Raw genomic sequence first — 13,089 nt, 5'->3', positions numbered from 1 at the left:
AAACACGTGATCCTTACCTTCAACACACCTGATCTGCCTAAGAATATTAAAGCCGGATACTTAAATTGTCCTGTAAGACCTTATATACCAAACCCTATGCGGTGCTTCCAATGCCAGCGCTTCGGCCATTCTAAGATGTCTTGTCGTGGCAGCCTCACATGCGCGCGATGCTCACAGATTGGCCACGATTCTGAAAATTGTACTGCTGCGCTGTTGTGTATAAATTTCACGGGTAATCACCCAGCATTTTCTCGCTTGTCCCCAAAATGGAAATCCGAAAAAGAAGTACAGACTGCAAAAGTAACTAGGAACATAACATAGGCTGAAGCCAGAAGATTAGTCCAAAGCACACAGGTTAGACCAAATACATCTTACGCCAGTGCTCTTAAAATATCTCGTACGGTTGCCACTCAAACTTCAGTTAGTACGCAGAGCCCACCAAACAAAACTCAACAAATTACAAGCAACAAGAAAAAAGAAAATGCAACAAAATGAAAGTACAAAAAAAATAAACAGTAGTTGAAAGCTAACCTTAAATTGTGACTCGGAAAATAATAAATAAAAGTAGAAGCCCCAGCAATAGTTCTTTTGATGAGATGATATCTGAATCTGTTGATTCAGATAGTATGGAAGTAGAAGAGGGTCTAGAAGTTCCCAGGCATTTACTTCCATACACAACTAAAAAGCAGCACAGAAAAACAAAAACCATTCATAATGGCCACCCTCGTCTCATGGAACTGTCGCGGTTTCCACCGAAATTTGCTCGACATCAAAGCTATAATCAATTCTTATCATCCTGTATGTTTGGCAATACAGGAAACAAATCTGAAACCACAGGCAAAACTTTGGAGGTTTTCTTTCGTCAGGAAGCGTGCAAGTGGAGGTGTAGGTCTCCTCACCTCACTGCATTATCCATCAAATTCACTTTCTTTGACGACATCCCTCCAAGTTCTCGCTACTCAAGCAAATTTTGATATTGTTGTTTCAGTCGTTTTTCTGTACTTGCCTCCAAATGAGCACATTGATCAGGAAGATTTAAATGGTCTTATATAGCAGCTGGCTGAGCTCTTTTTCATAATAAGAGATTTTAACGGCCATAGTTCACTCTGGGGTAGTAAAGAAACAAATTCCCGAGGAAGACAAATTGAGCATATGATTAAAGATTTACCTCCTGAATAATGGGCAGAATACTTACTTCCATGAGCCTTCAAGGATTTTCCACGCTCTTGACCTTGCCATCTGTTCACAATCTCTTTTGCCATTTTGCACTTTTAGTGTGGGATATGATCTTTACAACAGCGATTACTATCCCATTTTTATATCTCTTGCACGAAGAGGAGCAAATCCCATGTCGAGATGCCCTCGGTTCATATTCGATAGGGTGGACTGGGAACTCTTCTCTTCCGTTGCAGAACTCACAGAGGAAATGGTAGAAGATGTGCATATCGATGACACTGTTAAAGCTGTTACTAATACTATTATTCAGGCAGCTATTCTTTCCATTCCTAGAACATCAGGAAAAATTCTAAAATATACGAAACCATGGTAGAATCGCGACTGTCATGAAGCACTGAAGAAACAAAAAAAAAAAAAAAAAAACGAAAAAAATCATGGAGAATTTTTCGTAGATATCCTACTCTGCGAAACCTCGCAGCATTTAAAAGAGCCAAAGCAAATGCTCGAAAAGTAAGAAGGCAGAGCCAGAGGGATTCCTGGATTTCGTATGTGTCGTCAATAACTTCCTCTACGCCTAGAAAGCGGGTTTGGGAAAGAGTTCGAAAAGCATGCGGAATATATAAAGACCACTCACTTTCCTTTTTGGAAAAAGATGGCCAAGTGATTAGCTCCGTAGAAGAAATAGCAAATGCTGTTGGTGAGACATTTGCTGCCGTTTCTTCCAGCAGAAATTACTCACCTGCATTCTCTTTATCAAGCAGCACTCTGAAATAAATCCCATCGCATTCAACTCTTCCAAATCTGAGACTTACAACCGAGATTTTACTATGTTGGAATTAAGGAGAGCTTTGTTACAGACATGTAGGTCTTCTCCGGGTCTTTATGGCTTGAATTACGAAATGCGAAAACATCTGTCCTATAAGTCACTGAATGACCTTCTCACTCTTTACAATAGAGTGTGGAAGGAGCGTACTTTTCCCAGTGCATGGAGGAGAGCTGTTGTAATTCCCATTGCTAAGCCAGGGAAAGATCCAAGGAATCCCTCCAACTATCGGCCAATTGTTGCCTATGCAAGCTGTTTAAAAAAATGGTAAACAGCCGCCTAGTCTACTTCTTGGAAAAGAATAATATTATATCGCCTTATCAAAGCGGTTTTCGAAAGGGGAGAAATACCATAGATAAAATGCTCCTCTTAAAGACATCGAAAAGCTTTTGTAAGAAGAAGTCACCTTGTCTCGGTATTTTTTGATATTGAGAAAGCTTATGATAAGGCATGGAGATACGGTATACTTCGGGATCTTCACGAGAGTGACTTGCGTGGCAACCTATCAATTTTCATTCAGAATTTCTTGAACAATAGAAATTTTCAAGTAAGGTTTGGCTCCGTTTTGCCGGATGTTTTTGAACAGGAAGAGGGTGTGCCTCAAGCCTGTATGCTTAGTGTAACTTTGTTCAGCCTAAATATAAATTCTGTATTAAAACAACTTCCTCCCACCATTTCAGGATCTTTATATGTTAATGACCTACAAATTAGCTGTCGAGGTGCGGATATGAGACATGTAGAGAGGCAACTCCAGATTGCTTTGAACATGATCCAGGAATGGGCAAACAGACAAGGATTTACGTTTCGAAACAGAAGACTGTGTGCGTTCACTTTTGTAGAAAACGAGGTTTCCATCCTGAGGCTGAATTTTATCTCAATGGGTAAGTGATTCCAGTTGCACCTGGAGTAAAATTTTTAGGGGTGATATTCGGCCGAAAATTGACTTTCCTTCCTAAATTTGAGAAAGAAGTGTACAAAAATTTTAAATATTTTAAAAGTTCTGTCGAACACTTCTTAGGTTGCAGAGCGTTGCTCTGTGCTTCGCAATTACAGAACTCTTGCTTGCTCTAGACTGGACTACGGCTCAGCTGTTTACGGATCCGCTCGGTCTTCAATGTTGTTAAAAGTAGATCCTGTTCATCATCAGGCTCTGCGGATTTGTTCTGGAGCCTTCAGGACATCTCCTGTGCAGAGTCTTTATGTTGACTGTCACGATCTATCACTCCGTTTGAGGCCGGAGGAGTTGTCTCTCTTACAGTATTTTAATATATTGTCTCAACCTGACCATCCTTATAAACTCCTCCGGCCGGAGGTCGGAGGAGTTAGCGATTGAAGAAGCAGAGAAAATCTGCAGAAGATCGCCCATGAGGAATTACAAGGTTTGCTTCACCAAAATTCTTCCTAAACGCAAATAGGATTTCCTTAACAGCTAAAGGTGACTTAATTGTTTATTCGCTAAGAAAGAGATTCAGAAGCAAGGAAGACGGATACCACTTGAACTAAGCTAGAGGAACAAGGAGAATTTCGCCATGAATTGTTTAAATCTCTCAGACAAACATACAGAAAGTATTTCCTGGGGAAACTGTGTCTCGCAATTTAAAGTGAGTATGTTACGACAATCCTAAATATAAAAAATATAGGTTAGATGTGAGGACAAGCCTCACACGTTATAACCGTCACACTATGAGAGGGAGAAATCAGGTTCGACCAGTCTGGCTAGAGATGCGAGAAGGGGAAATCGACGTCCTTCCTCATCTTTGGGCTGCCGTGATAGGAATGAAGTTGATTTTGCTAGTGGTGTCTTCGAAGGAAAAAAAAAAGGGGGGAATACACTTTTTTGAGAGATGCTATTAAGCTAATTAAGTAATTAAGACATGATACTTGTCATTGCAAATATTTGTGCTGCGGCTTACTACTGCTTTACAGAGTGTTAATGCTCTCCAATTTACCCCAGCTTCACGGATCAAATAGCTAGGATTTTTTTCTCTTCCGTCTTTTTCTGAAGATATTATCTTCACTGCATTTTAACGCATCATTTGTTGCCGGCTCACTTGTTTTTATCTAGAGACATGTTCGTAATCCAAGACATTTTTCGCTTCGAAAATTCGTTCGTGAATGGATTTGTTCGTGAATCAAGGCTCTACCGCATTTCGATTTGCAATTTTATAGGAACTCTGCCCAAATTTAATAAGAATCACACGTAATATCTGGCACACGTATATACATGTATATACATGTATTTTTAAAGAACTGAGCACACGTACACACGTATATACATGTATATACACGTATATACTTGTACACACGTATATACATGTATTTTTAAAGAACTGAGCTGAAAATTAAACCAGATTTAAGAACTTACCCATGCAGGTTGGAGTAATTCCATCCCAGTAACCGTTTTCCAAACATGTTCTTCTACCATTTCCTATAAGAATGTAACCAGGAAGGCAGACATACTGTACCGTAGCTCCCACTTCTCTTTCGTCTCCAAAAACCTCACTGCCGTGTACTGGAGGTGGATCATCGCATTGACCCTCTGCAATAACGAAAGCATGATTAAGTAGCAAGTACAGTTGAACTAATAACTGTAGAAACAAGAAAAAAAATGAATTGAAAATTCGATTTGTTGAGAGAAGTTAACAGTGGTTACTTATTCTGTGCTTCGGTATTCAATCAAACATACTAAAATTCTTCGCAGAGGTAATTATTCAATTACAATTAGCCTATTTTAACTAACTATACATTTTAAAATATGTTAATCAATTTTTCCCTTTATCGTTCTATAGTCTATTACTTACTTTGAAATAGGCACCTAGAGGCCATTGCCAAACTTTCCATTTGCAATCATAACTCGTGTCGTCATCGCCGCAGAGCATTTGCTTTCTCTACATCATTTAGGGCTGTAGTTCAAATCAACCTTCATTCACGTGCTTTTCGTAAATCGAAACACGCTAAACGGAAATGAAGTGTGTATGTGGCGGGAATAAGCTATTCGACCTATTCTCCGCAGCTGCTGTTACCATAGTTGAGTCAAATTGAGCGGTGGCAAATGACCTAGAAATTCTGTTTTTAAACTAACAAATTATAGTGCTCTCTTTCATGTGAAAATTAAAATGATGAACAGTATGAATATAAGGTCCAGAATACATATGGACGGTAGCACAAACAAGGGTTAAATATGAAAACATTAATGACACTCATAGTCATCCTAATATAAAAGTCAGTTGCAGAATACTGAGCAGCTAAATAAGATAAGCCACAGTCTCGAGCATCGGAAAGACCTTGAATGAGCATAACTTTGTCTGTCTATTGACCTTGGTCCGGATGATGCCACTTCATAAATTTCTTTTATAGGCAGTATACAAATGCCTTTTACGAATTAGTTTCAATTATTGTAAGTTTCATGCTCGTAACCTGACTTCTCCGCGACATTTGAACCTGATAAAAGTCCAAACAATATGTTAAACAAAAGATGACTCGAGGAAAACAAGAGTAGAGAGATTAAGCGTTTTCCCCAGATACCTCTCTCCACACACACACACACACACACAAAGGTTAGATTTTAGCAGATAAGATTAAGAGATAATCTTAAAATTTTTAAATAAGGGGAAAAAAATCTAAAAATGTAATTTTTTGCTGCTAATCATTGAACCGTTTATATTCCTTATAGAGTAACTGTCCAGCGGTTTAAAATCTCTTATCTAAAGACTTCAGAAGTCTCTGTTATACACTGCATGAATCGCAGGCTCGATATAGCCTACAAAGTCTGTTAAAGAGGTCTAGGAATTACTCCAATAGAAAAATCGTATAGCATTTTGAAATAGCACATAGCCTTTTTTCTGTTTCACTTATTTATTTATTTAATTTGCTTATTTTTTATTGGTATTTTATTTGTCGTTATTCTTTTTATCATTATCTAGGAAGTTACTTTGACCTACCTCTTCATTCAGCTTTAGGCTCAGTTAAAGTTTGAATCAAAATTTAACGATATGAAATTAATGCTGAAATAAAAATTTAATGAGATAATAATTAGAGACATCGTTTTGGCAGACTTCTCTGACAAAACTACCATATTATACATCTTTTTTCAAAATAAATAGTACCTTGAACCAGTGGCTAACGCCGTGGTCTGACCGCCATGCATAAAATTCCAGCATCTTTATTCAAGTTGACCGTTGTTCGCCGACGTACAAGGGTACACCGGCATTAAGACACAAAAGTATCACGATTTCGATGAATAGTTGTCAACTTCAATGAAACTGCTGGCATTCTTAAAGAATTTTAGTTTGCAATGTGAAGAATATGGCCTTCGTCAAAATTTCGAGACGTTCCTGTGAAGATCTAAGAGAGCATCCATCGATCTGAATGGAAGGTGCCGATAACTTTTTGCAAGTTCGCTGAGACATAAAGACTTATGAGACTGAGACTTACATCAAAATGCCATACCTTTATGATGGTTGTGATTGCAAAACCCTACATCATAAAGGTACCGACACCTTTATACAAATGGGCAACTTGTCTGCCATGGATGCCCTATATAATAGGTGCTCTCTGTTTTACAAAGCCCGCACCATTTTTAAAATTTCATTTATAACTTGAAGGAAGAAACTTTCGTCAAAGTGCTGGTACCATTATGTCAGAGTATCTGGGTAAAATCTCCTCATAAAAGTGCCGGCACAATTTTGAAGTTCAACTTAAAATTTGAAGAAAAGATATTTCATCGAGATGCCGGTACCTCTACATCAGATCATGTTTATGTGAGTTTAAGCTTTGGTGAACAATCTCTGACGTACAATTAGGATTTGATTTTTGTTTCGTTTATTATGGCAAAACACACTAGGGCTACTAAGGGGAGGGATGCCTTTGTGGAGAACTGGCTCGTATACATATTACACATAAGGAAAACCACGCAAACGCTCATGCAGCCAGGCTGTTCGCCGGGAATCGAACCCAAGTAGGAACTACCAGTGTTCAGCAATTTTACCGCTCAGCCGCTGGTGAGCTCCTTCAGTAAAGGTGTCACCATCTGTATGACCGACATTATTATGAAATCATCCGGGTAGAAGGACATGAAAATTTACCACTTTTGTGCTATGCAGTAAAAAATTGGATTCAATAGTTATGCTTTGGCGACGATCTCACGGCGTCGGAGTTAAGATGTTGACATCAATACGTTTATTATTATTTAAAGCATTAGTATCATCTGACAATGTGGAACTATAACCGTCGACGTCTCCACTCGTTCATCCTTATTTTGGACAGCACAAACAAGTGTGAACAGTTGCTTCTGAGAATGAATGTTGCAAGCCGAAATTTCAGACAAAGATAAACGGTCGAATAAATTAAAATGTCTTTGGAATTATTTGTTTATAACATGATTCCAAGCGTCTCGAGACTCAGATACAGTTAACTATGTATAACCAGATCAGTTAACTATGTATAAAATGTTACTGCAAACAAGTTAATCAGATAATACGTTGAATAATAGTGTACATAATCAATAATTATTTTGTTCACCGCATTTTTATTTTTAAGCTGCACTTTTTATTGTTATTATTATTATCGTTACTGTTGTTATCTATTTACTATTTTAGTTAATAAGTTTATTTAATTAAATGAAGTACTATATTATGAATTTTAATCACTAGCATTCTATCAACACATTATCTTCTGAACATATTCAGTGCTCTTCTTTCGATAAGAAGATCTAATTTTCCTCCACCTTAACTGCTATCAGATTTGCAAGGTAACCTCAACTGTGCATCGAAAGAAACATTTCCGGAAATTTTCGCTTGCAGATATCTGATTGACTGACTAACGCGAAAACTATTTCTTTGAATCTACATGACCTCCGAGAGACAGAGATGTAGGCGAAACATTATTTCCAGCATCGTAAAATGTCCCGAGTACGTACGCGCAAAGATTGTCGAGTCCAACTGTTTCGTATAGAAACCTTTCATTCGAACTAGTGCTGCGCGAAACGCATTTCTCAGAAAAATTTCTTATAGCATATCGCTTCTCTATATGTGATAACTCTTATTAGGATTAGACATGTTTAGTATTGTTATAGCCTAGCAAGAGACAAGTTAGAGACAAATTTCGAAACTTACCTTTTTTTGAGCATTTCGGTTCGACCATGGATGACCACTTTCCTCTCCAACAACGCACAACTGGAGGTGAAGCCAGGAAATAGCCACGGTTGCAGCGAAATTGAAACTTGTCTTTTTCTACAGCTATAATTTGACCGTTTTCAAGGGTAGTATGAGGGAAAGGAGGGCAAGAAGCTTCTGTAAAAACATTTATTTACTGTATTAGGGAAAGTGAACAAATTTCAAACTGAAATAGTTTAGGTCAAAAATTTTAAAATGCAACATATATTACTAATGTAAAATCATTGATGTCATCAGTATCAGTTACTTACTGAATTGTGATGTTCTTAAATATAACTTGTCGATTAAAAATCATCACGAGAACTCAAACTATTATCTTCTAGAGTCATTAAGTGGCATTGATCAGAAAAATCTAGAAAATTCACCTATATCCAATCCGGAAACTAACCGAAATCCTCTGTTTGGTAACTGGTTATGCAGTCCATTGCACGAGAAGCCTCATTACTGTCTATACCAGGGTTTTCCCAATGAGGTTGGCATTGACCTCTTGAGGGCTGGATGAAATTTGCAGGGGCCAGTGATGATCAAGGGGTCAACTGGGGATCGATAACTAAATATGCTCCGGCAACTGATCGATATAATCAGGATTCCATTGATTGCAGAAAAATGTATTAATAAAAGTGCAAATTAATTGTTTATTGATGTAAAGCTATATCATGTAGTAAAGAAATTATATAAAATAAATATAAGAATGAATAATACACTTACGGTATTTAGTAGATTTTAATAATAATATTTTCGCCAAATAAAAGTAGTTATCGAACCAACGTTATTGACTACTTCCTCTTCTTATTTAATGGGAACAGGCTTTAGCTAAATCAATAATTTATTACTGAAAAGAAGAATCAGGTTGAATATTTTTGAACGAGTTGATTTTAGAATTAATTTCAAGAATTTTACGTCAAATATTAAGGAAAATATCATCAATGCAACAAGCACATTCATCGCATTCGTTAAAATTGAACGTCTGCGCAATTAAAATCTGTGATTTTATTTCTGAAAACTTCTTTATATTTGTAGAATTAAAAATAATACAACAAAATAATAAAACATAAATATAATAAACCACTTCTTTAAAAGCGTTTTTTCATATTCTTAGTATAATTGTCATCATTAAGTTATTTACGTGCAATTTATTTATATTTTGATTATGTTATAAGCTGTATATTTTTGAGAAAAATATATAGGGACCGATGTAGAAAACCATTTTTTTATAAGGAGTCGATGCAAGAAAAGGATTGAAAATCCCTGATCTAGAACCTTTAAAGGATAGACCTAAGGTCTCAGATTGTAGAGCTTCATCATATAGCTCTTGATAACCTTCTTTGTTGAAGGCCCGGGAAATACGCTATGCCTGCTCGCTTAAACTAAATCTGTCTGGTTCAAAAAAACACATAAAAGGATTCTAATTTCTTTTCAGTCATTTCTTAGTGAATTGTACTGTTGGCCATTAAAACTGCAACCCTATGATGGAATCAGCTGAGCGGCTTATAGTGCTTAAGCACTATTTTACTAAATGGAATTCCATTTAATAAAATTTCCTTTTTATAAGTTGGAGCCTAAGTTCACGACCAGCAGTTGGGAAAACGAAGGCAGCACAGGGAATTTTATGGACACGGTGGTATAATACAAATATTTTCGAGTGAAAGGAAAAGGTTTGCTTAAGTATCTAAAATATCTTGTACTTTAACTATTACACTTTTGTAATTTTTGTATGTTTTTTACAAAATTTGATAGTCAGTGTGTCAAATGGTGTTCATAAATTATTTTAACAATTTCGATTATTTTTCAAAATGTTTATATTACACATCCATAGAAGAAGAGTATACAGATCGTTTTAATAACTCTGACTGCTTACCAAAATCCTTTTATTGCGCATACCTTCGTTGCAAATGAATGATATAAAAATGAAAAAAAAAAAAAATAACTAATAAAAATTATTCATTGTTGTTATTGTCTTGTCCATGCATTTCATGGAAGGAGGGTTGCCAAAGCCTCAATGAGGTTGGACCTCTACTTCCACCCAATTTTGAAACACAGCACCCCGGAGAGGTAGTCCGATGGGTTTTCACACTCCTCTTCTCACTAATAAACCACACGAGTTTTCGGCTCGTCATATATTTACAGTGCCCCCCACGCCTACAAATATCCATGCCTTCTCCAGGATTCGAAAGCAGGCCTTTCGGTACCGCAGTAGGCTTCCCTAACCATTATACCGTCTGGGTGGCCAACTTATTCATTTAAATTAGTAATTACGTATTGAAACTTTCATATAATACGCTGCATACTAAACAGATAATAAAAGAATAGTATATTCAAGTCGAATAGAAGAAACAGCAGACAGAAAATAGACTAAAGCTTGAGATACAATAACACGCCGAACAAGTATTAACTTGGAAGTCAAACAGCAACAATTTGAAAATATAACGCTGATTTTGGTTGTTTGACTTCCAAATTAAGGCTAAAGTTTATCTTCCTAACAAATGTTATGTAGTATAATGAACATATACATGCAATTAGAAAAAGGGTTCTCAACCAGAGGGAAATTCCCCTAATTGAAAATTCCTCTGGTTTCCCCCTGAACATATTTAGCTGTTAAGTATTTCGTTTTAGTTTATGAGTATAAAAAATTGCTTTTATTAACATTTACTGGTATTATGGCATTATTTTTCTGGCATTTATTAACATTTTCTATTCTCTTTATTGTTTAATTTATAAAGCAATTTTATTATAAAGCAATAATAGAATAATCTAAATCTAAATAAATGTATGTAATAATTTTGTAGATATGACTTGAGGATTAGAAGACAGATGTTAACGACGAGATATTACCTCTGTAATTGGAAAAGCTTTAATGCGTCGAAAAGAAGAAAAAACGCATTAATTTATTCGGCGGGCATTCTTGTTGTTGTTGTTGTTACTAATCTCACTTGTCTGATGTAATCAGAACAAGCTCACAAATTATTATCGTAGCAAGGAGTATAAGACTGCATCTGTCGTTCGCTAGAGCCCTGAGCACCATTCGGGGCACAGTACGACTTTATGCTCAGTGTAGACATTCTTGGTAAGCGTAAACATGTTCACACATTATTTTGGGTGCGATAAGCACCCTCGACACTTTTATGAAACGAATCACACGATTAGCCAACGGCTGAAGCAGAAAAATGAGGAACTCGCATTTGCACAGCGACAGAAAGGCAGGAAAAAGTTAATGCACATTTCAGCAAAGCATACATTTGTAAAGTTGAGTCTTTTGTTTAAATTTTAAAAGTGATTGGCCAAGAGCTAACCGCAGTGCAAGACTAATGATGACATAATGCAAACTAGATTTTTGACATAATGCAGATTTCAAGTGACACAGTTTATATTCCAGGTGGGTACGAAGCCAAATTAAAATGAGGAGTTAAAAGGTCTATTGCTAAATTAAAGTTCGTATTTTTCTTTCGTATTTTACATCTTATATATTTTTTCTTGTATCTTTTATATTTTACATCTTTTTTCGTATTTTACATCTGTGTATTTCTCGAGTTTGGGGAGAGAAAGGGGGAATGATCTTTTAGCAGTGGTGAAAAGTTCAAAACCTGTTGAAAACCACTGCAATAGCAATTATAATGTAAAAATGAGCATATTGATTAATAAAAATTATTCATGGGAATCAGTAACTATATATCACAGTAAGAATCAAACATTTGTATCAGATGCTGCATATTAAACACAAGACATAAAAGAAAAGGATATTCAAATCCCAGCATTAAGTTTTTAAGCCAAAATAAAAGAAACAGAAGACAAGAATAAAGATATATTCTGTTCACTTACTTTTTTTCTTTTTACAAAGAGTAAGGTGTGTTAGCATCAGCATAATTCCTACCCATAAAAGCAGTTTTGCAGCTGTCATGTTCATGGATGTTATTAGCTTGGAGTTATGCATCAAGTGAAATTGCATTTTGGTTTCGAAAGCTCAGTAGACTTCCGTTTCCGTCTTTAAACTCTTTCACGGGAAGGAAGTACGACGTAAAATTGCCTTCACTTAAAACACCTAATCATTGAAAAGAAAACGGCTTGTTAGCTATTAAAAGGCAGTCACGTCTACGATAGATTCAACACATTAGCAACCCAGTTTCACTTTTGCGCTTTAGTGCATTGCAAATTAACTGGTATTTGCATTTCTATAGAAAGTAAAGCAGAAATATGTAATTTAGAGAATGTGGGAGGTATGTTTGTTAGTGAAGTGTTGTTTCTAGCTTATATGCTGGAGGGATATCAGACACACTCAAAAACTGGTATAAGCTGGCATCTCCGTAGTTTAAATCGTGAAGGTTATTAAACAATTAGAAATTTTTTTATGCAATAAGATAAAAAGCATCTTTCGCAAAGAAAGAGCAAAGTCATTTCTTGTAATGCAAAAAGATGTCATACATCACTTGATCGGAAAAGTTTGTTTAACACCGGAGTTTCCAACGGCATCGGTATTGACCCCTGGGGTTTCGATGAAATTTTAAAGGGCTATCAGTGATGATCAACAGTCGATAACGGAATATGTACTCGGAACGGAATATACTGATAACGGAATCGTCATAATGAAAATCTTACAGGTTACAAAAAATTATAATAAAATTAATAAATAATTGTTGATATAAAGCTACAAAGTAAAGTATAATTCAAAACGAATAAGTGCGCTAAATTTTGGACTTTAAAAGTTGTCCTAGAGAAATATCCCAAAATACAAATTGTTACCAAACCTACATTATTGACTTTTTCCTTATCTTACATAAGTGGAAGCAGGCTTTAGTCAAGTCAATGACTTACTATGGGACACAAGAAACAGGCTGAATATTTTTGAAAGAATTATTTAAGAACTAAGCACTTTTTATGCCAAATACATAAAAAAATTGCATCAATAAGTCAGAATGCTGTCAG

The 13,089-nt window shown here is 36.1% G+C and overlaps 1 protein-coding gene across 3 annotated transcripts in view; it reads right to left on the bottom strand.

Annotated features, from left to right (window-relative positions):
- The window catches only part of LOC118189532 (complement C2-like), a 105,746-nt gene extending 93,567 nt beyond the window's left edge, over positions 1–12,179 (bottom strand). Inside the window, exons 1-3 of one of the 3 annotated variants that reach the window (XM_085818349.1) lie at positions 11,989–12,179; positions 8,113–8,289; positions 4,365–4,538 (exon numbers count right to left, since the gene is read on the bottom strand). In XM_085818349.1, coding sequence (XP_085674475.1) covers positions 4,365–4,538; positions 8,113–8,289; positions 11,989–12,115 — 478 coding nt within the window. In that variant the 5' untranslated portion in view covers positions 12,116–12,179. Of the gene's footprint in view, positions 1–4,364; positions 4,539–8,112; positions 8,290–11,984 lie in introns of all 3 variants that reach the window. The other 2 variants (XM_035360158.2, XM_085818345.1) reach the window with 2 other exon arrangements.
- Positions 12,180–13,089: the final 910 nt, after the last annotated feature.

This window comes from Stegodyphus dumicola, chromosome 1 (assembly GCF_044657685.1).
Source record: "Stegodyphus dumicola isolate Sdum_Otavi_A_Nest chromosome 1, ASM4465768v1".
Taxonomy (NCBI): Eukaryota; Metazoa; Arthropoda; class Arachnida; order Araneae; family Eresidae; genus Stegodyphus; species Stegodyphus dumicola.
The sequence above is the reverse complement of the archived record's forward strand: the minus strand, read 5'-3'. Positions and strand labels throughout refer to the sequence as shown.